This window comes from Hoplias malabaricus, chromosome X1 (assembly GCF_029633855.1).
Source record: "Hoplias malabaricus isolate fHopMal1 chromosome X1, fHopMal1.hap1, whole genome shotgun sequence".
Taxonomy (NCBI): domain Eukaryota; kingdom Metazoa; phylum Chordata; class Actinopteri; order Characiformes; family Erythrinidae; genus Hoplias; species Hoplias malabaricus.
The window spans coordinates 19,020,610-19,045,252 of NC_089818.1; the positions used below are offsets into that span (position 1 = coordinate 19,020,610).

The 24,643-nt window shown below is 40.4% G+C and overlaps 1 protein-coding gene across 5 annotated transcripts in view; it reads left to right on the forward strand.

Annotated features, from left to right (window-relative positions):
• Nucleotides 1-240: 240 nt before the first annotated feature.
• The window catches only part of LOC136675761 (transcriptional repressor p66-alpha-like), a 38,192-nt gene continuing 13,789 nt past the window's right edge, over nucleotides 241-24,643 (forward strand). For 4 of the 5 annotated variants that reach the window (XM_066652506.1, XM_066652509.1, XM_066652508.1 and 1 more), the window contains exons 1-2: nucleotides 241-359; nucleotides 23,798-24,059. In XM_066652506.1, coding sequence (XP_066508603.1) covers nucleotides 23,806-24,059 — 254 coding nt within the window. In that variant the 5' untranslated portion in view covers nucleotides 241-359; nucleotides 23,798-23,805. Of the gene's footprint in view, nucleotides 360-1,175; nucleotides 1,256-23,797; nucleotides 24,060-24,643 lie in introns of those variants that run through there. The other variant, XM_066652507.1, reaches the window with a different exon arrangement.

Consider the following 24,643-nt stretch of genomic DNA (forward strand, 5'->3'; position numbering starts at 1 on the left):
TGTACTGGTGTTGGTGGTGGTCAATGATAGTATTCTATGAGTGTTGGACTGGTGTTGGTGGTGGTCAGTGAAAGTGCTCTGTGAGTATTGTACTGGTGTTAGTGGTGGTCAGTTATAGTGTGTGCGCGCGCGTGTGCGTGCACGCGCAGCTGCGCGCATGCCCACTGCGCTGACGCCGCGGCTCCATGTGTGTGAGGCGCATTATTTGGCAGCGGAGCCGAGGCGGCGGAGCGGGGAGGGCTGAGGGTATCCCCGGGATTTTTTTTTGTGTGTGTATGTATGTGTGTAAGTGTGAGTGTGTGCGCGATTACGTCGAAAAATCAGACTTAAGTGACACTCAAAACCTCCAGCAAAAGCCGGTGAGTGGAAAAGAAAAGAAAGAAAGCAAAGCCGTGTGTGAAGTTTTGTGACGAAGAGGAGGAAGAGGAGGAGGAAGAGGGGGGTCTGTCTATCTATCTATCTCTATCTCTCTCGGGGAGAATCCGCTTTATTCGGATTTAAGTCTTAAAGAGAGTCCCCGATTTTCCTCCCCCTGTCCGTGTGTATGTATATATTTGTACAGCGGCGTCACATTAACGATAATGTGTCTGTTTCGAAGTGCACTTTTTCTTCAGGACAGAAAAATAAAGCAGCAATTAACACGTCCAAGGCGAATGATCGGGGGGATTAAACCAGTACAAATGGTCGTGGTTGTGCATTAAAGTTTTTCAAAGACGCCTTTTGAAAGTGTATTTTTGTGGCAGTTTTGGCGTTTCCCGTTTTACCGACATGGAGCCGATGTAAACGCCGCCGCACAAACAAGTTACAGAGAGTCACTTGAGGGAGTTGGGCTTCTTTTGAGGGTCTATTCGCGGTATCTACCGAATCGCCTCATATCGCTCCCTCATCCAAACGAGTCTATTTGGAGTCCCGAACGTTGCCGGTGTGGTTTTTTGGCTCCTTCTTGTCTTCAAAGTTTAAATTTTGCGCTGTCCCCCCCTCTCCCGAAACGCTAGCAAGTTAACATTAGCCTGCTAACGTTTCAGCCCTTGATTGGCTTGAACTGTGATGCGAGTGCCAGGTCGCTCTTGTTGTTGTTGTTATTAAATATATTACTAAATGTATTATTGTTATGGCCTTAGAAATGAAGTCGGAAAAGTTTGCTTTCCGAATGCTTGTGGTTCTGTTTGTGTTGGGTAAAATTCTGCCCACTTTGTCTTGTAACGTTACACCGAAAAGGGTCCACGGCTGAAGTTGGTGAGGTTTGGTCACTCAGGTAACGTTAGCCTGTGCTAATGATAAACGGTCATTATGAAGCGCCGTGTGTTTACGCATTTTATAAAGCCACTTTCGACTCTATGTAAACGTAGCCGGTCCAATAATCGGTACCGGCGCGAGTATGAACAGTGAATTCGTATTTTCGAAAAATAATTCGGATGTTTCGGTGTTTTACGGTGGGCGAGGGGAGGGGAGTGGGGGGGTCAGTGAAGGGGTAATAATGGTGGACGTTGTGCCTCGGTTTTTAGCCCCCAGTCGTGGCACTTAACCCGACTGGCTGCCAATTTTTCTGTCGTATCACAATAAAAGTCCTTACGCTGTGATCTTCCTCCTCACAGGACTGACTATACTCTCTTCTTCATCCTCTTAAAGCTGTACGCAGGCTTTCTTTAGCCTGTCATCATTACAGTAACTCCTGTGTGTGTGTGTGTTTGTGTGTGTGTGTGAGAGAGAGAGAGAGAGAGAGAGAGCGAGAGAGAGCGAGAGAGATAGAAAGAAAGAAAGAAAGAAAGAAGTGTTAGTCTCCAGCTGCATTTGTACTTCTTTCGCTCAGTTCAGTGAATTATGTCACTTTTTTATATTGCCCTACTCAGTGCTGTGTTAGGCCCACCCATGATTTATTTCAAGCAGGACTGTCTGCCTTCTTTATACACGCAGACTCACTTTAAAGGGGAACTTCATTTTAAAAATGATATACAGAAATGGTGACAACATGAACAGTCACCCTGAGTGGTCTGATGTGAGATGCCCTGTACTAGTGTAACCTAAGAACACAGGATGGTCGCAAAGAGGGTTGAGAGCACCCTAAAAGCTATACCACTCTGAGGTGTTGCACGTCATATTTCTGGGTATTCTGCCAGAATACTGACGTTTGATTTGCCCTATATAATTTTGATCTGTTCCTGTATATTGCATTAATATTCTAACAGTCTGTGGTTTTGTTGATTGATCAGGAATATCGAAATTGACAGAACTACCTTTTAGCATTGCATAGTAACCTTGGATCTTTGCTGTTCTCATAACTTATTACAGTTATCTCTGGGAAGCATCTTTTGTTGGTTGGATATCTGTTATATCTAGACTCAAATCATTTCTGGTTTGGACATGTGATGCAAGAAGTTTCTTTACCTTTACATTTCTGAACCGTGGTACAGGCGTCAGAACCACTTGCTTGCGTTATGATAGGAACTAGGCTATATGTCTATTAATTAATACCACCACAAACAACATAATGGAACACTTAGTGATTATGAATACACTGTTTTAGTTTTGAAGTGTTGGCATTGTGGCTGTACTATTTGTTGTGATCCAAGTTTCCTACCAGCCCCATTATTAATTCTCTGCACCATTTTGAACAAACAGACCCTGAATTAATTAACTGAATTCTGCAAATAAATTAATATACAGTGATTTTGTCTTCTTATGACTGTAGATATTCATAATGGTTGGCCTAATTGTTTTAAGATTCAGCTGTAATCTAAAGTGTTTAATTGAACATGGATGTTGGGATTTTGATGGGTTGCTCCTTTCATATTTGGTGTGTTAAATAGTTCTTCTGGTTGTCACCTTATTCCCAAAAGAACTGGATCAAAAAGCCATTGAGATCACATGGGGTTTGTTATCTGGAGTTACGCTGGAACACGAGCCATATGGACTTTTTCAAGTTGTGGCCTAAGCAAGTCTGGTTGTTTGACCCCGGGTACTAAGTCGATAAAAGGCTGATTGGTCAGCTATGTTACAGCTGTGGTAGAGCTTGGATTAGTGATTTCCATCATGGTGTCTTTGTGGAGTTAAAGTAGACACTTTTCTCCTTAATTTGCTTTTCAGTAATAAACTAAGCACATGTTATACTTTTAGGGTTCTGGCATGATCTTTGTTCACCTAAACAATGACTTTTGAATTTCTTTGTAAGCTGTTGTGTCACATGGCTGCTTTGATGAGACGTTAACCACAGGGAGTCCATCTGTTAGGACCTTATAGGTGCCTCAGTGCTGCCTGTGGAGAAAAAAAACCCTCTGCAGCACATCTTTTTAGCCCAATCGGTTCCTTTGTCTTCTGCCGTAGTGCTTGTAGACTGTCATTAGTTGGTGTCAAATTAAAAAATTTGTTGTTAGGATTCTACTACACCTTAGAACAAAGCATCACAATCTCTGCAACCCGTTTACAACCATCACAGAAATAAATTGGGGAAAGCAAAGTTCCAAAGCCAAAGAAACAGCCTGTATTTCAGCAAATAATTCACTGCAAGGGATGCTGATTAGGGTGTGCCAGGGCAGACTTTTATCCAGGGCATTAGACCACTATGAGCACTAGATTCCTAGAACACAATTCCCCACTGAGTACAGTATCCTCTTAAGTGTAATAAATGGCTTTCCTCAGAAGAAGTGACTGCATTGTGCTCTAGATAGTGTTACGTATCCCTCTATGTCTCAGGCACTTTGCATATATGGTCCAACCAGTAATTCACCTGAGATTATTGGTATCTGAGATGGAAAAGGTCCAGGCTAAGGCTGCTGGGAATTGGGCTTGGAGGGGATAGACATATTTGTTGTTTGTAGCTAAGTATCTAAGGACTGGAGTCAAGATGCTTGGGTGTTGCTAAGCAGCCTTGGATAACAGAGCAGTGTCAAACAGAGGTGTCTTCCCAGGTACTTGCCTTCCTTCTGCACTACATGTGGATTTTACCTCCAGGTTAAAGTTTCATGTGCCTTTTCATTTTAAGTGTCATTTGAGAATTATCTTTCACATTGATGCATTACATTGAATTCAGTAGCTCTGTTAATGTAACAGTTCATTTTGGTATGGCTCTTAAAGAAGCACTGGATGTAAACCTGGAGGTCAGTCAGGTTTCAGAAACAGAACTATGCATTTTATGGCTGATATTTTGATGTGAGTTGACCGTAGCTGACTTTATTAAATAATATCATCGTATATACATATATAGTGCATAAAATAGCTTTCAGTACTTCTGAGTGTGTATGGCATGGGTTGGGTTTACTATTGAACTCTTGAAGATCTTGAAACTGCACTCTGAGCTCTGTTAGCTGGGTTTGTAACAGATTAAAAAAGAGTTAACACCAGCATATTCAACAGAATGTTTTTGGTCCAGAGAATCTACCAAAGGCACCTTTCTGTTTAATATCAGGCTCTTTTTGGGCACATGATGCTACATTTGGGACCAGGCCGTAGTGTAGATTGCAGGCTCTAGAGATGATCTCTGGTAGCTCTTTCACAAGTTTCTTCTGTTTAATTCAGGGAGGTGGTGGTCCAGATACTATTGGCAATCATTTTGCTATGATAACTGCATTAAAGTAAATTCCACTTGTGATTATGTGTTGTTGAACACTAGCAATGTTCAGCTATTAATTTTAGATGCTACACCTGTGATTGTATTAATGACAAGACAGACTTTTTAAAATAAGTATGTTTTAAGGCAGTATGGCTTATATCTGCCTTATATATAAGACCCCAGTTTGGAAGCATGATGATATCGTAAAGACCTTGGCTGAAATCTGCTTTAAAATGAGAGGATAATACTCTAATCTCTCTTGAAATGTTTTGAATCAATATCAAATCTTCATTATTAGATATTTAATTGGACCTTTTAACTGGAAAATGTTGTATAATGCTTCAGCTTCATAAATGACAGGAATATACTAATATGCAGGCTGTAGAAATAACAAAAATCTTTGAGAATCAGTCTCAGGCATCCAGCATTAACAGTGTATCAATTCCTTAGGTGTCTGGAGAATCCATCCCCACACTTTTGGTAACTTTAAGTGATTACATTCCAGTCATATGAACTGACTATGACAAAATTGTAGTCGTTGTAGACATCAGCAGGTCCTGAACTCCCACACTTCCATTCTCAGAGATCAGCTGTTATTAGTCAGTACTACAACGTGTCATTGAATACTAGAACAGAGATTAAGTAATGGATATCCTACACTGTCTCAGACTTGTTGAGCATGAATTTTATTTTTTTGATTTGTCTGATCTTTTTCCAAATGATGTTCTTTTAATCTGTTTTGGTTATATCAGCTTGCCTTTAGCATCATAAACAAAGCACATACAAAATGGCAGTACAATGAAGGTTCACCCTTCTTTCATTTGTCATTATCAACTATCAAAGCCAGCTTTGTTTACACCAGGGAGACATGAGGGAGTAGCTGTAATCCTTGTTGATATTGTAATGTTTTAGGATCATACTGAAGGCATTGCTTACTTGTTAAACAAGTGACTTCCCCTTAGCACCACGTTCTCAGAATTTGACACAGTACCACAACACAGTCAGGAGTTAGTCAGGGATACGCAGTATCAGTATACAGTGCTAAATAATGTCAGATATTTACAGTTTACTATTAATAGGCAAAAGTATTCAGACTTCAACTGTAACAAACTTGTCATTATGCAAACTATGCAGCCTATGTATTTAAAAAAATAATAGGCTGTAACATCTTTATCATCTGTCACTTTTTGTCCAGAACTCTTATTGTGTATTATTGACTGGCTAGCAAAATAGATCACCTGACGATAAGAGCTTCGCTTAGCTTAGCTTGCACATATGAACAGAAACATGGTCCTGATCTGGGGGGTTTCTGTCTTTATCCATGGGTCCATAAGCAGCCTTAAAGGCTAAGCACCACTTAATGGACCTCCATGAATATTTCACATTATTTTAGTTACTGACAGATATAAGTATGAATTAAAATGAAAATAGCAGATTAATTTGCTTTAAAACTGACAATTTTATTAAAATTGACGGAAAAACCCGAGCTCGCTACGGAAATTCTTGAACGCAACCGTGACGTCACTGGTGGACAACAGCTGAACAACGCCGCGGTAAAACACCGTTATGACTGACTGTTATGACAGTATCTAGCTAAATAACCAACATTATTCATGACAATAGCAATAAGCAAAACTCAAATTTAGAGGTACAGTTATTCTTGTAAATGTGATCGAAGTCGAACTCGAATTCATCCGACACTATAAACCTCCGTAATGCAGCTACGTAGCCGAGTATAATCTGAGACACCGAGTTTAGCGAGTCAAGCTAACGTTAACTAACACCAACTAAAACAGGCGAAGTGAGTGTCCTTACCCTGTTTACCTCCATGTTACAGAGGCTCTTGAACACCTTTCGTTGGTGTCCTTACATGCCCATATTGTTGGAAAAGCGCCAGTGAAATGAGCTACAGATAACGGAGTGAGCGGATGGTCCTTTCCAAAGTGCCCGTTTAAAGTTGACAAATGTAGTCCATTTTCTGGATATTTTGGGATCTTTGGGCCATTTGTGCGCAGATGTCCCACTGTACATTGAATGATTGCAGCCAAAAACAACACACCTTTTCGTCATTTTGCATTAAATTAAGTGCAGCTTCTAGAGTTGTTGTCCACCATCTACGTCACAGGCAAGACGCCTATTAGAGTTTCCCAACACCGTTGGGGGGGGGGACCAACGGTCTTAGTAAGAAATAACATGTTTTCTGACTATCAATAAACACAAGTTAGGAACTCAAATTCCACTGTATTTATTTGTTTGACACTTTCATATCGCTGGTGCTTAGCCTTTAAATCAATTATGGTAAATTTGTTCTAAATTTTATTGTAATAAAAATAGCCAACATTACTAAATTGGACAGTTTAAAATAAGCAAATGTCTTATGAGTATAAAGATACATTTTTGTAATGCACTGTCACCTATATTTGAGGCTAGGAATGCATAAAATTGTTAAACATTGTGTAATAGTGGAGTTATTAAATCATTTTTTATTGAATTAAAATCTTTATTTTTCATTTCTGGAACTGTCCATTTTTATTTAGCATTTTCCCACATTACACCACCAATAATTAGAATTTCCCTCTGGGATCAATAACGTATATCTATAAATTAGTAACATAAGATGCAACAAGCTCTTGATTTGCACTTGGAACAGTGTTGTACGATAACGACTGGGAAGTTCCACACTTGGCAGTGTTTATTTATTGACAGTGATTATTTAAGAGCAGCAGCCTGATTTTTGGTGTCGGATCCAATTAAAAATTAATTAAAATTATTTAGTTTGAGAAAAAACCAAGTCAGGCAACAAACAGTGCTCTCACAAACGGAAAACATTTCCCAGGAGGAAAATACACTTTGAGGACTTTATCCTGCCGGCCCCCTAGTACAAAGTCCGGGTAATGTCTGAGTGAGCCTATATGTGAATAGAGCAGGTAATGTTCCAAAGAATTGACAGTGAATTCATGCCGTGCCACCCGCTCGCACAACACAGATGTCAATTCATGCCTAAACCACAGAGAACATTACCAGCTGTGAGAACACGTCAGTCTGAAAATGGCTTTAGAGTCCTTTATTTAATTATGAAATTTGATTGAAATGGCCATTTCCTACCTTCAGCTTCTTTTTAGGTTTTTGCTAATGGCCTGTAAAGCTTGACTGACCTTAATGTTGCACCTGTAGATGCATTTTTGGGTGGAGCAGGGAAGCTGATGCTTGTATTTATGTGTTTATAAAGATTTTGAATGTTTTGCACTGGTCCAGCCAATCGCATTTTAGATATGAATCTATCCCTTTTATAAATGTAAGATTCTTGTCAAGCCCCATGACTTTCGGTGTAAGCATACGTTCAGATGTACTTTGCCCTGTTGGAGAATTACTGTTTCCTCCATCCTTAAGAACCAACAGTACCAAGAATCTTAATGCAGTAAAGCGTTCGTGTTTTGTTTGAGTATGCCAGTCATGCATTGTGTTGGACGTTTGGGATTTTGATGTGCCTGGCTTGAGCTGTACAGCGCCTTCTGACGACTGTTGAAAAATTAAGGATGGCTTTTGATAAGTGTCTCTGGGGTCCAGTCAGCTATGACACACTCGTTTATGAGCAATCTGCCTCATAATCCTCTCATAAAACAAATGAAAACAAAAAAACTGTGTTCATATTTATATATGCATCTTTACGTATATGTGTGCGTGTATAATGGGATGCTTAGGGAGATGTAAACCCCTCCAACACTCAAATACGCATTCACGCAGGCAGGCACGCACACATTGCTGAGTTAAACCCCTGTAGGGGAGGTCATTACATCAGTAGCTATAAATAAACTACGTGGAAAAGCTTCCTTTGGCCTGGCAGGGGCATCCGCTCCATGAGAGAGGAGAGAAAAGTGGCAGATCCGAGATATTTCTCTCTTAAGACTCTCTCTGAAGAGGAGGAGAAGTTAGTGTAGGGACAGTTGAGAGGCTGCCTATGTCGTTTATTATATTTATATATGTAGTTTAGTCATGCAGAGCCTTGCAAATATTTACTAGAAAATATGAGGGGGAAAAGATCAACTCTGAAGGTAATTTTGGAGGAAAGAGGTGGGGGGAGGCATGTTGCAAATTACACCAAGACCATTTTTTAATTATTTGAGTTTGGTCAATAATTATGTACACCATTTTGTTTGTAATTTAACAGCGTTGCTCTGTTTTTGTTACCAACACTGAAACACACTTGCCAAACCTAAGGTACATACTGTATTCACTATGGAACTAAATGCATAATTAAATACATTGAGCAGTTAAGTCAATCTCAATCTTTTATGTTTTATACATAGACTGTTTTAAACCACATAAGTGATGTGTGATGATCCAGCTACACTGAAACTGTTAGTGTGTTCATAGGTGTTTTGTCATATACCGTAATGTTGGTCATTGCTGGAAAGTCCCTGAGAGTAAACTTCCCCTCTTATGTATGTAGTTTCGATTTATCAAGGAATATCCTTGACCAGTACAGAACATGAGCAACAATACAAAACCCTCGGGCCACGCAAGCAGTCCTGATCCCCTCCCCATCCCCCACCCGATCAGCAGGGATTTAATGAACCCCGCCATTATCACTGTATCTCAGCTGCCCTAGACGTACTGACTGAATAGTGATCTGTATGTATTCACTTATTACGCTGTATGTTTTCATATATGTACTTGCACTGCAGTACTCCAGTGTACTATGGAATGGGTGGATGGTGCCAATCAGGGTAGAAGAATATAATTAGGATAGCTATTATAGTGATTAACTAAGTCCAGTCCTAGGCTTGTGTTTCGATTGTGTTTTAGCCCAGGCCTAGTCTTCTGAACCTTATTTTGGTGCAATATCATTTACAGACCATATTGCTCACCCCCGTAAACTGGACATTCATTAACTCGATAATAAAAAGCATGTATAACATAATGACTTCAAAAGATTACAGTGTACATGGCACATATAGAGCTATGTTAACAGCAGTGTGGTAATATATGATTATTAATATAATAATTTATTCCTAAGTTTGGTTTATTGCTTAGTTTTGTGGCCCTTTTTTGCATAGTCTAATTTACTAATGTATAACATCTGCGGTGTAGCTGCATTCTCCCCCAGAGCCAAACGTAATAATCAGAGTGATTTAGTAAGGCTCTGTTCTTTCTTCTTTAAGTCTGAAGATTTCAGCCTACTCAGGTGATGCACGACTCTAAGCTGCTCTAATGCTGTTATCTCCTGTGCTTCAGAAAGCAAGCCTTATCCGTGCAGTCTGCACCATGCTTCAGAACTGCAGGATTTATCACCTGCTGTAGCATCAGAATCACCATACTGCAAAAGTTTTCACTGTTTCTACTGTTAATAAATAACATGAAAATATGGCCCTCAGTTGCAATCAACTCATCTGAAGATACAGGATAGCCCTGTTGCCACCGCTACCCTGAAATGGATGAGTGGAAAAGATGATGATGATGATGCCTGTGACTGTTAGGCCATGTCATGTAAAATTGTGTCCAAAATCACATCACCATCTGCTAAGTCTTTTTGAGATGCCCTGTATATAGAAGAAAATTCATTTCTTTTAAAAGTGGCATCAGCACATGACACGCTAACTCCAGCAGACGAAAGCGCTAGTGATTTGGGTGGGATTTGGGAAATGAAACCTCTGACAGCTAGGTAGGTGAAATAGAACATCACAGACAGGCACTCTGGCCAGATTGACTAATGTGCCCTTTTAAATGTGAATTTACACTTTATGGACAAATTCATCTGCTTATCCCACATATTTCTTTTGAAAGCAATGGTAACAAGAAGTAAATTCTCAGAGATTTTAATGCCATTCAGCTACAAGAGCATTAGCAAGGTCAGATACCAACGTTGGATGTTGAATTCTGGATAACAAACATGACTCCAAACATGTCCTAAAGGTGTCTGCTGCTTGGCATTGGTCATGATGACATTATACTCATGTGCAGCTCCAGAGCGTTTTATTTCTTCTTTGTCCTTTTTGTGGAAATTACATGAGCTGTGTGCACAATTTGAGCGTTTTGCTTGGACATGGTGTAGTTTAAGAGGCATATCTTTACAAGCTGCACCACAAAAGGGGCTGTACAAATTATGCTTTTTAAAAAGATACAGGAAAACAGAGGATCCCAGTGTTTTTGGGATGCACAATAATGGAAGGCTCTCCTGTTTGGTAGCAGACTAGCGCTGTTAGCACCAGAGGGCATCACTGCCTTGAATAAAAGCAACCGATAGACTGAATATAAATGTGTTTCAGGGTCTGTACAGTAAAGTCTAACATGACACTACAGCTTTCTGAGCCACACAAACAAAACAGTACAAGTACAAATGTTAAGTCAACTCCACCGCTTCATCAGGGTTACGCCCCGGCTACATATTTGCCAGAGCAGTTAGTGTGTATTCACTAGTGATTGTGAATGTTTTACAGCTGGGTTATGTTGAGTTTCCAGCATAACTGCACTGAATCCCTTTCAGCTTGTGATCAAAATGAAAGCTTTATAACAGCATGGAGATTGCCCTCCTTTTATGAGGTCATGTCGTGTGCTCAATGCTGATTGGTTGCTTTGCATGCTAGAGTGTGTCATACAGCCAATGACGTGACAGTTACTGTCTGAAAGATGTGACCTACTGGAATGTTTGCTTTAAATGTACTTTGAGTATGTAATAAAGCATACAGCCTCAAGAACATTAGTGAGGGCTGCTGAACAACTGGTTTTGGATCACAGAAGCCTCTACCAGTCATCCTAAAAGTACGGGTTAGAGCTCCATCATCACCCCAAAGAGCAGCTTTACAGGAAGTCTTTAAAGCCCTCAAGCAAATGCTTTCCATTAAGGATGGTATCATGGTATAGACTCATGTGCAGTTGCTCTAGAGCATTCCATTCTGTTGTTCAGTGCTGTTCTGTGGAGTTTGTGCAACCAGTTTGTGCATGTGGACAGCTGTGACAGTAAAGTGTGCACAGACCTTTGGACATATAGCGTATTTACCATACAGTTACCAACTGACCTGACTTCTAATATTGCTTTAAAATTTAGACCTCACCAGTTTCTCGGCTCTGGATTCCAACTGAATGCCATCTTTGCAAATCAGATTATTAGCAAAAAGGCAGTGATAACATCTCCAGATACATCCACCAGCTCAGTATGCAAAACCCTGGTTGGACCGTAGCAGAGGAGAAAGTATTTACTCCGTACTGGAGAGTAGATTGTCACCGGAGAACGTTGCATGTTCCTCAGCATTTATTGCCCAAATAAAAATGTACATTATAATCTATCCAAATTTTGTAGTTGTACAGTTAAATAGTTAATATATTGTTTGTGTAGCCTACAGTACCTTTCATTCCTTTCTGTTCTATATTCGATTAACTGTATAAAGGAAAGTCTCCGGCTTTGCATAACACCAGAACTTTCATTAAATGACCTTAATTGTTAGTTAGGGAACATAATTATAGCACATTCTGTAATCATTGAAAATTTTGAAGTTGTGTTGATTTCATACGACCAATTATTAAAGGTACATTTATGCTGTTTGTTCTTTTAGTGACAACAATGTACAATATCTTTTTTTTCTGAGAGCATGGGGGAAAGTACACATAAGCAGTATACTTCAAACTAACAGTGGTGTTCGTTACCAAAAGGCTTACTAACTAAAGGTACTAAATATATCTCCTTGAGGGCACGACCACGACGACCGTTTTTCTGAGGGTGCAGAAACGATGTACTCTTGTAGAGTCAAAGTTCAGTCAAAATAGTGTAACGTCGCTAATAAGGAATTAAAACTTGTGTGGTTAGTTGCTGTATTCTTTAATCAGACCCGACGCGCAAACGTGTTGTAAAGTCTCTCAGAGATGATGCTTACACGTGTAATTGATTTATTCAGTGCCATTTTGTCTGAGCCATCTTCAGGCGACACAAGTGTTAGATTTTTGGTAATTGCTTTTGCTTCGTCTCACACACTAACACTGCCTATACACCCATGTGTGTCATTAGTTTGTGTGTGGGAGGATGTGCCTTGTTTGAGAGGCAGATATATGTACACTGCCCCAGGGACATGAAATCTGATCCCTCGCTGCCATTTTAGCCTTAACCGACACTCTGCACGTTCACTGCAACATGTGGACCCATTCTCTCTGTCTCTTACTCGCTCTCCACCATATGACTCTTGGTGCTTTTGGCAGTTCGGATGAGCAGCCGTTATAACCACTGGGCCGGGGTCAGTCGATTGGCTCTGAGCATGGTTGTTGAGGGCAAGTCTGTCCCAGAACAATCAGATCTGAGATCAGTCCGATCCTTTGAGTTGACCATTATGGCTTTGTGTGGGATGACTCACTTGTTTACCATTTCCTTGTCCCTAGAATGGAATGTTGAGGCGAGTTGTTCTGTGAAGGAACAGAAGCCCACATCGACTGAGCAGGAGGCAGCATGACAGGGTTATTGTTGGTGCTCTTTCTTAAAGGAGCTCATCTACAGTCTGCATGTTCTCTCTGAAAGAAACTGGCTAAGTGCTAAAGTTATATATTTTTTTATTATTATTTATATGTACAGATTTGTCTCAACAAATGATATAGATTTCAGATATGTCTGAGGACACACAGATATAGTGACACACTGATGCATATAATTCTTTCCTAAAAATGAAAACCATATTGGTGCAAAAACAACCGCAATTCATATTCTGCTGTTGCAGCCCTACTGTGTGTTAACGCCATAGTTGATCAGGGGTTATTCTCCTTTGTGTCTTCCTGAGCACCTTGCCAAGAGGCTTGCCTCCTACTTCTTTTATAACTAATTGGCTGAAGTCAAATTTCAAGTTCAAAGTCCAGTTTATTTAAGGTCAGACTGTCCAAAAGCTAAACAGGAGAGCTTGGTGGCGGGCAGAAAAACAGAGCAAGACTTGCAGGGTTCACGCACAAATCACGTTAAATTTTGTGTGAAGAATACTAACATCTTGCTGAGCTCAGAGATTCACAGCTTATAACTTTAGAACAGTCAGACCGTGGCTCACGTTTCAGACCTTGAGTACATACACAGACAGAAAACCCACAGTGAATTCTACAGGAGTCTCACTGTGTTACTAGGTTCTTGTGTTTCAATTTGTCTCAGTTGAATCCTAGTAAGTAGCCTAACTGGACATAAACTACGTTGATGTTTTGCCCCTTATAAATGTGTTTAAATGATGACAAAACGATGTAATTATGACTACTTTGATGCAAAATGCTGTTGTTTTACTAGTACATATACTATAGGAATGGGAGACCTAATCTCTGTTTACATCTGTTTCATTCTAACTGTAATATCAGTTGTACCTATTCATACCTGGTAAGTGTTTACAAGAAGATGGCTGTTTGAAATTGGTTCCTAACAGACATGTACTTCAGAATTGAAATACTCGTACTAATATAGTTTTGATAACTGAAGTTGGGTTGAGATTTACTGGTTTTAACACTGTTTTTAAAAGCTAAGCACCACTTAATGGACCTCCATGAATATTCCACATTATTTTAGTTACTGACATATATAAGTATGAATTAAAATGAAAATAGCAGCTTAATTCACTTTAAAACTGACAATTTTATTAAATTGACGGAAAAACCCGAGCTCGCTACGGAAATTCTTGAATGCAACCGTGACATCACTGGTGGACAACAGCTGAACAACGCTGCGGTAAAACACCGTTATGACTGACTGTTATGACAGTATCTAGCTAAATAACCAACATCATTCATGACAATAGCCTAGCAATAAGCTAAACTCACATTTAGATGTACAGTTATTCTTGTAAATGTGATCGAAGTCGAACTCGAATTCATCCGACACTATAAACCTCCGTAATGCAGCTACGTAGCCGAGTATAATCTGAGACACCGAGTTTAGCGAGTCAAGCTAACGTTAACTAACACCAACTAAAACAGGCAAAGTGAGTGTCCTTACCCTGTTTACCTCCATGTTACAGAGGCTCTTGAAAACCTTTCGTTGGTGCCCATATTGTTGGAAAAGCGCCAGTGAAATGAGCTACAGATAACGGAGTGAGCGGATGGTCCTTTCCAAAGTGCCCGTTTAAAGTTGACAAATTTAGTCAATTTTCTGGATATTTTGGGATCTTTGGGCCATTTGTGCACAGATGTCCCACTGTACATTGAATGATTGCAGCCAAAAACAACACACCTTTTCGTCATTTTGCATTAAATTAATTGCAGCTTCTAGAGTTGTTGTCCACCATCTACGTCACAGGCAAGACGCCTATTAGAGTTTCCCAACACCGTTGGGGGGGGGGGGGGGGGGGGTGGCAACGGTCTTTTAAACCTTATTCCTTGAATTAGTAAGAAATAACATGTTTTCTGACTATCAATAAACACAAGTTAGGAACTCAAATTCCACTGTGTTTATTTGTTTGACACTTTCATATCGCTGGCGCTTAGCCTTTAAGGGACTTGATAATTTATGCAGAAAAGAATATATACGGTGATACTTTTAGCTGGGGATGTTGGTTGGTTGCAGATATTCCCATGCATTTAGCCTTTACCCAATAAATTCCAAATATATTATTTTTGTTTTTGTTTAGCAGTACTGTTTAGGCTTATTCTCACTTTCACAAATAATAAACAAACAGAAATATATTCAAGGTGTCTTTCACACCAAATCTGAATCTGACAGACAGTGATGCTGTGCAAGTTTTTTAACTCAGTTGTCTGCACTTTACAGATGTGTTAATGTGTTAAAATCACATTGACCAATCAGAGCTCGGCTGTCATGGTGGCAGAACAGCTCATTTTGTATTTAGAAGAACACAAGTTTATATGACAAGCAAAACACTGACTATAAAAGTTTATAGAAAATATGCGGCTTTTATGAAGCCTGTTCTTCTGGTTCTGGTGCCTTCATGCAATTTCAAAGTGTTTAGACAAAATATGTGGTGTACTTGGTGCCAAGTGTTTAAAAATTGGATAAGCGGTTTTCTTTTGTGTGTGTGTGTGTGTGTGTGTGTGTGTGTGTGTGTACATTTGAAAACAGTTGTGGGTTATAATTGTATTAACTTATGATCTCATTTCTTTTTTACATTTAATTCAATAAATAAATATTTAAATTTGACAGTTAATTTTGACACGTTTTTTTTGCTGTCAGATAACAGTCTTCTAAAGAAATTGCCACAAGCCTTTTGCCATATTTTCCTTTTAATAACCGTGAGTGGTGCAGCACGTCATAGAATGGCAGTAAGAAAGTACAATTTCTTTTTTGTTTTGCGTTTTATTGAATTGTAGTTAGCAGGTGTTTCATCTCAGTATTTGGTACAATGTTCAGCTCAGTGAAATAGGTGCAAATCATTTGCCGGAAAAAGGAAAAATGCTGATTCTTAACAATTATTTCAGTAAAACTGTGGCAGGAGGTGTGTCAGAATATAAGAGGGGGTCACAGTATTGCTCCTTTCACACGTGTACGTTAATATAGAAATGTTCTGGAAAAACAGGGGACTGCACCACAGCCTCCTCTTTAACTGTGAGATTTACTTCAGCCATCTATACTCCATCTTCACGAATCGCAACTCCAGACCTTATGACTCACAACTTGACTCAGACTCCTTAGCTTTTGAATCACAACTTGACTCAGACTCCTTAGCTTATGAATCACAACTTGACTCAGACTCCTTAGCTTATGAATCACAACTTGACTCAGACTCCTTAGCTTGTGAATCACAACTTGACTCACACTCCTTAGCCTTTGAATCACAACTTGACTCAGACTCCTTAGCTTATGAATCACAACTTGACTCAGACTCCTTAGCTTATGAATCACAACTTGACTCAGACTCCTTAGCTTATGAATCACAACTTGACTCAGACTCCTTAGCTTATGAATCACAACTTGACTCAGACTCCTTAGCTTATGAATCACAACTTGACTCAGACTCCTTAGCTTATGAATCACAACTTGACTCAGACTCCTTAGCTTTTGAATCACAACTTGACTCAGACTCCTTAGCTTATAAATCACAACTTGACTCAGACTCCTTAGCTTATGAATCACAACTTGACTCAGACTCCTTAGCTTATGAATCACAACTTGACTCAGACTCCTTAGCCTTTGAATCACAACTTGACTCATACTCCTTAGCCTTTGAATCACAACTTGACTCAGACTCCTTAGCTTATGAATCACAACTTGACTCAGACTCCTTAGCCTATGAACCACAACTTGACTCAGACTCTTTAACTAATGACTCATAACTCGACTCAGACTCCTTAGCTTATGACTCACAACTCGACTCAGACTCTGTTGCTTATGAATCACAACTTGACACAGACTCCTTAGCTTAGGAATCACAGCTTGACTCAGACTCTTTAACTTTACCCAAAGGCGCACTATGTGTGAACGTGACCACCCCGCAACCTTCGTCCCCGATTTTACCCCTGATTTTATCCAAGTAGTGCTCTATTAAAGACTCCTGGTGAAAACTGATTCTGAGTTTCTGGAGTTTCTCCTGCACATGCTGAACAGGTACTACTCCACGCCTAAAGCATGTGTTTATATCACTACGGGACATCGCCACAACCAACACTCCACAGTTCCTAGAAATTCTAGATATAGAGTTACTTTTAAATGTGTCTTACATGAATAACAGCAGCAGCCAAAGAGACGTAAAAGCACATTAGAAGCTCATAAAAATTCACTATGATTTAATGTGTGTGTATAATTTAATAATTTATTTTGGGTGCTTTTTACATAAGAGTGCATGCATTTAATTGTACAAGTGTGTCTTTGTGAATATGAGAGGAAACCAGAACGACCTGGAGTTTTTTGTCATGCTTGACCTTAAGGTTTCGTGTTCAGAATTGCTGATGTGCTACTCTTGCAGCACGTTTGTTCTAAAGGTGACATTAGCACTCTCTGGTTTCTTTATTTGTCCTCGGTCAGACAAAGAATTTACACCTGCATTCACTACATTAATCTGACCTCACAACCACTCACTGTGATTTAGTTCCTTTAGGAGCAATTTGGTGTACGATGACAGCTCAGATTTCACCATAATATCATTGAGAGATCCGTTAGGACTGGGTATCGCAATCCCATGCTTTTATTATACTGACCTAAGCATGGTTGTTTCAGACTGCCATTGACTGGCTCTGTGAACTCAATTATAGATACATGATATTAACCTCAGGGCTTCTTGATTAGCCTGGAATACTTTTCAGTTTGCAACAAGGATGGGTGAAGTTATATTTTGTCATTAATAATGATTTGATTTGGTCATCTGTTTTTAGTTTTTATGCTGAAGGAACTTCTACAGCACTTAGCAAAGTTTTTAAATATTTGTCGACAACTTGCAGGTGTGTACTTCATTGAATATCACGAGTCAGTTTGTTCATTCATTCTGAAATCAATATGATTGAATCACTATGTTCAGATCAATGTAAGACGACATATTCAACCTCAGTATTCAGTCTGTCTCTGTCAAATGGTGTTGAATATGTTGTGTCTATTACATTCCAATGATGATTTTCCAGACTTAATGGGCAAGTGGAATTTGACCTAAGATCAGCAACTTTATCCTGACCCAGTCCGTATGAGGCGACTGCACTGGAAATAGTGTTGATCTAAGCTGTGTGCTATATACAGAGATCATCCAATGTAAGTTGTAAAGTGTTGTGGAGCTCGAAGTGCTCAGAAAGGTCTAGGCTGTGGTAATTTGTTGCTGTTACCACGCTGTTGTCTGTATATTGCCCTTCCCTTCATAGAAGCGGGTGCTTGGGCAAATCTGAGGCCTTACATAGAATAAAAAGTAAAGATGGTGATTAATCTCATATTCAAATGAGGATGATTTCCATTCACGTGCCTGCCCTTTATCTCACAGGTTGAACAGGAAACAGTGTTTTTGCTATGAAAACTAAACATACAGACCAAAGACTCCTTCAGGTTTCTCTGAACCTATGAACGCAGCTTTCCTTCCCCAGTGATAGTCTTTCGTCACCTAAGTCAAAATTTCTTTATAACTTTTTCTTATCCTTTTGAATTACAATAATCACAAGCCTCTGAACTGAAGAAAAAAAACACAATTGCCTTTTCAGAGCACAGCTGGATTATGGCTGGAATAAAATATAGAACAAGGAGTGAGCCAGAGTTTATTCTCTTTTTGATAAAAGCATACAACAGCCCTTGACATTTTCTCCTTTCACAGCTGAAGATAGTTAGATTAATGAAATATTTTAATTAAATGACTGAACTTGTAATTGAGATGATTTGTGGTTAAATCAGAATGTAATTATATATAGCATTGAATGAATGTACATTAGTGTCCATCAGGCTGGGTTTTTTTTAAGGGCTCTGACACACAAAGCCAATGTCAAGAACTAACACCAATTAATAGTTATATATTTATAGACATTACGATATATTAAGGATTTATAATCATGAGTACAGGGGGTCCTCGACTTACGACGTTTATCCGTTCCTACGTCGCGTCGTAAACCCATTTTTGGTGTAAGTCGGAACATACGTACATACTGTACGTAAATAACATACTGTTAACATAATGAAGGGCAAAAAGTTCACAAAATCAAACACACGTGCACACGTGAGAGAGAACAACGTAGCAGCAAGCTAAACGTTTGCGTTACGACGTTTACGACGCAAAACCACTTAAGTCGAAACAAGGCTTTATACAGTAAATGGGAGATGTGTCGTAACCACGAAACATCGTAACTCGGGACTGACGTAACCAGAGGACCTCCTGTACTTTTTTTTTCCTTGAGTAAATTTTTTTTGTTATCTTTCCATATATGGCATATATGTGTGATTTGCTACAGTGTATTCAAAATTTCTTAAGATATGATGTAATAGCCTTTCCTTGGTACGTAACACTCTACTGTAAGTTTATGATCATGTACATTTCTGCTGACAAACCCAAGTGCTTTCTTAGAGCAGTATCTTTTTAGATTGATGGTATTGGAGTTGGTATTAGGAACGTTCAAGTGGGACTAGTGCAATGGCCGTTTTGATTAACGTGTGCTATATTCTTGAGCCGTACAGTGAACCTCTGCGTGAATAAATGCAGAGGTCCAGTAAAATTTAAAAAAAAAGTTCAGTAAGCCAGATTTATCGTAATTGTGTTCAAGTCCTTAAATATTATTTGATGAGTGCTGTCTCTTTAAGAATCAGAGCCAACAGTAAGAGAGTAGCCTCAGTTTTCTCCTCTTCCTCACCCCCCCCACCCCACCCCAACCAACACCCCGTTTCTTAAGAGGACTTGTGTTTGGGAATGCCATGTGGTGTCTGTCTCTCTCTCGGACATAACCAACCATTTGTGTGCATGTGTGTATGTAAGTGAGACACATTGTATGTCTTTGTCTCTTTCTCTCTCTAGCTCGCAAAGGGTTAAAACCTGCCTCAGCCTCACTCTCACTCACGCACGCACACACACACACACACCGGTTTAAACCGGTTCTCAGGAAAGTGCTTTGTGTGGCCCGTTGAATCCTGGGAAGGGTCATGTGTGGCTCGGTGATGTCACAGGGTGAGAGAGAGAGAGAGAGTGTCTAAGAACTTGAGTCAGCTCTTCTTTATCAAGTGTGTGTGTTTTTGTTGATCAACAGGTACAGTGTTAAATTGTGTGGTGGAAGAGTTCATTGTTGTGCTTTAAGACCTGAGCCATAACTCTTCTCTAGGGGGGTGTGTGTGTGTGTGTGTGTTTAGCTTTTTTTTTTTTTTTTTTTTTTTTTTTTTGTCGTCAGTGCTGAAGCTTCCTGTTATGCATCAGTGAGCAGATGAGGCTCCAAAAAGTTCAGCATTTTCACTATAGGGTCCCACTCTCCCCTAATGGAGGGCAGACTATAGCCGTGTCCAAAATATGACCTATTGACTAGGACTGGACAGTAATATGGGCCAATATTTAACATCATAGTGCTCTAGAATAGAATTCTGAAATTCATGTCAGCGCTGGTCATTTTGCTCTGCTTCCCTCATCAATTTTATTGTAATGCATATCATGTATCGTGGCATTTTGGAGCTATGGTCATTACAATATTGTTTTATTTTTCCTACATTGCTCATTAACATACTGTATACACCAAAATATATGTGGAAATATGTTCATGTCCCGTACATTGGTAACGTAGGTAGCGTCTCTGCTACACAGCTGCAGGATCTCTTTTTTCCTTGGGTTCCTGTGAGAAGTTTGGTGTATTCTCTCTATGTCTTCCCACAATCCAAAAACACTTGTTGGAAGGTGAATTGGTTATGAAACATTACACAGAGGCATGAGCATATGGTGCCCTGTGATAGAGTAGTACCCTGTGCAGGGTGTGTTCCTGCCTTGTAGGCTCTGGATCCAGCATGATCCTGATCAGCGACTGAACATGAAACATTTCTCTTGATGTTAAGGCCATTAACATATCAGCTTGTGGTCAGTCTGAAATCACTGATTAAGAGCAATTTGCATACCTTTCATGCCAAACCAAATTGGCCAAAATATGCTGAACAACCATAGCATAGCCATAAAATACAAAACATTGGTTATATTGTTACAAAAGCACCTGTGGGCAGCACGGTTCTGTCGCAGTCACACAGCTCCAGGGACCTGGAGGTTGTGGGTTCGATTGCTGCTCCGGGTGACTGTCTGTGAGGAGTGTGGTGTGTTCTCCCTGTGTCTGCGTGGGTTTCCTCCGGGTGACTGTCTGTGAGGAGTGTGGTGTGTTCTCCCTGTGTCTGCGTGGGTTTCCTCCGGGTGACTGTCTGTGAGGAGTGTGGTGTGTTTTCCCTGTGTCTGCGTGGGTTTCCTCCGGGTGACTGTCTGTGAGGAGTGTGGTGTGTTCTCCCTGTGTCTGCGTGGGTTTCCTCCGGGTGACTGTCTGTGAGGAATGTGGTGTGTTCTCTCTGTGCTGCGTGGGTTTCCTCCGGGTGACTGTCTGTGAGGAGTGTGGTGTGTTCTTCCTGTGTCTGCGTGGGTTTGCTCCGGGTGACTGTCTGTGAGGAGTGTGGTGTGTTCTTCCTGTGTCTGCGTGGGTTTCCTCCGGGTGCTTGGGTTTAATCCCACAGTCCAAAAACACACGTTGGTAGGTGGATTTGCAACTCCAAAGTGTCTGTAGGTGTGAATGTGTGACTGTGTGTGTTGCCCTGTGAAGGACTGGCGCCCCCTACAGGGTGTATTCCCGCCTTGCGCCAAATGATTCCAGGTAGGCTCTGGACCCACCGCGACCCTGAATTGGATAAGCGCTTACAGATAATGAATGAATGAATGAAAAGCACCTGTCCTGGGCTTACCTACATTATGCAGTGAGCGAAGTCAGTTCCTGAAGATAATGTCTTGGAAGCAGGGAAAATGTGTGCACGAATAAGGATGTTGAGCCACTTTGCGATCACTATGGCAATGACTAGACTACTTGATTAAAGCATCCATCCTGAAAACGGCAAGTGTTGTAGAATGTTCCTGGATTTTAGTGATTCGTACCTACCCAAATTGGTCCAACAGTTGGTACAACTGATGAACTGGCATCATGGTTATGGGTGCCCAGGGTTTGAGGAGCAAAGCCTAGCCAATCTGTTTCTGTTCCACTGAAGAGCTTCTGTTACACAAATTGGAGAGAAAATGAATGCTGCCTATGTTAGAAAGATGTCAGAACACACAGTCCAGCGCAGCTAGCGGTGCATGGGGCTGCATAGCCACAGACTGGTCAGAGTGCCCATGTCAGCTCACAGCCTGACATGACCTCTAAATTCACCAGGTCTCAATCTAATGAAGTTGGGATGTGAAAATAAAAAAAACGGCAACATGTTTTATGCATGAAAGCCCTGCTTTGCAACTAGGATTACATTAGATGCTCTATTGATCCCAGAGGGAAATTTAGGAAAAGTTCTGTATAGAAAGGTGGACTTTGTACAGGACCTCTCTTTACAGGACGTTAAATATCTGCTGCACCTTTAGAGGCAGGATTGTTTTCTATGTTATGGCTGATCAGTGAATACTTTAACACAATCTGACATTTAAACAGATTGCTCACTGTGAATTGCTCTGCGGTCAAATCAGTGGGGTATTGATCCACTTCAGTCAGTCCAATTCTAACTGATGTGACGATATTTGATTATCAACTCAGTACGTGTACAGTAATCCCTCGCTACTTTGCGGTTCATCTTTCGCGGATTCGCTACTTCGCAGGGGGCGTATGGCCGCTATATCGTGGATATTGAGGGACAATCTAGGAAAACCGTGAAAGATGAATAGCCAAAGTTTAATTATTATTTACATGTATTAGACTGGGCCTGAAGGTGACAAAATATATCATTTAAAAGTATTTCTTACGTACAGCACATGTATTGTTCATGTCCACATCCGAGTGAAATTTACTGACGCTAAATCACAGCTTAGGAATGACTCTATTAAAGAAACTGGTGGGATATCACATGTAGTTCCAGCTGAAAAACATTATAGAATGACTGTTTAATGCAAAGGGTGGGTTGTTAACAGTAACAGGGAGGGTTTTAAAAGTCCAAATACTCGTTAAATACATTAAAAATATATCTTTCCTCTACTTCGTTTTTCGCAGGTGGTCTTGGCACACATCAACCGTGAAAAACGAGGGATCACTGTAATTACAAAATGTATTTGTTATTTTATCTTTGGCTACAGTATAAACTCCTTCAGGGCTCATTCAGTTGGTGTGTTTCTATGAACATTAGCTTGTATCTAGACAAGCCGTGTTGGTGTTTTCCTTCATTGCACCATCAGTCTTCATCCATAATCCCTACATTGATGTGGCGTCATTTTTCAGTACTGGCTGTTTTGATGCGGTCAGCTTGTGAACATGCCAAATGAGGCTAATTTGTCCACTTCCCCACCTTTCAATTTTATCATCCAATTTACCTAGTCTTTATGAACAGATGTTTTTTTAATACCCACCTCTCTGAATATCCTGAGGATATGAGGACAGCAAATATTTACACTATGACGTTTTTGGTCTTTAACTTTCCCGTCATCTCTTGCCCCCACCTAAGGGGTGACAATGCCACATTTCCTCAAGGATGGCCATTGAGGCATTTGACCTTCTTGTGCACTTTGTGCTGTTGATGTCTACGCTTTATCAAGGTGGTCCATTACTCTGGATTATGCCCTCGTTTTGCTCTTGCACGGGTCATGGGTTACAGTGATGTCATTGTGTTTGTATGGTTTTCTAATTGGGTTGAGTGTAATAGCCTTAGTATTGATTTTCCATCTCTCTTTTTGTCCCTCTCACACCCTCCCCCCCTCGTCTCTCCAGGTGTGGCCATGTCTGATGAGGCAGTGCGTCAGACCCGGAGTCAGAAGCGGGCACTGGAGCGGGACTCTCTGCCCGTGGACCTGGACGTGAAGAAGGTAAAATTGGAGACCGGCGGAGAGAATTATGACCGTCCAGTCCTGCGACCAAGGCCTGACCCGTCCTCCCGGGCGTCCAACATCCTCAACGCTGGTGAGGTGAAGGCCACTATTAAAGTGGAAGTGCAGGCCAAAGAGGAGCCTGTGGACATGAGCACCACCAAAAGGTGAGAGGAGGAGGAGAAGAATATATATTAGACACACACACACACATACAAAACAGAAGAACTAATCACAGGTCCCTTAATTTCTCATTATTTTCCATTATTTACAAACCTCATCTGCACTTCTAATTAGCACTCTTGTTTCCACCTCGAAAGGCGCAGTAGTTACAAGCATTTACCAGCTTTCCGTTACTAATTATATGGGGCAGCATTGCCATTCTGGTGCCTAAAGAACTGTCCAATCCACCTTAATAGGAGCTAAAGTTACTGTAAATAATGTTTTTAAAATGCCAATTCTGGGGAAAATAAATGTGCCAATATTTGGCGAGGCTAGAATTAGCCACTTGAGATGGAACCTCAGTTTAGAGGAGAAAAATGAAACTGAAATTGCTTTGCCGTAAAAAACATATGGGAGAAGGTAGAGCAGCACATCATACTGAACTTTTACAGAAATTAGGTCCTTGACCTGTGACTGGGAGGAAGCACATTAGTAGGATTGTGGCATAATAGTCATGATCCCATCGTGCAGCTAACTATCCATGAAAATGAAATACAATATCAGGTCACACCTGATAATGGCAAAAACT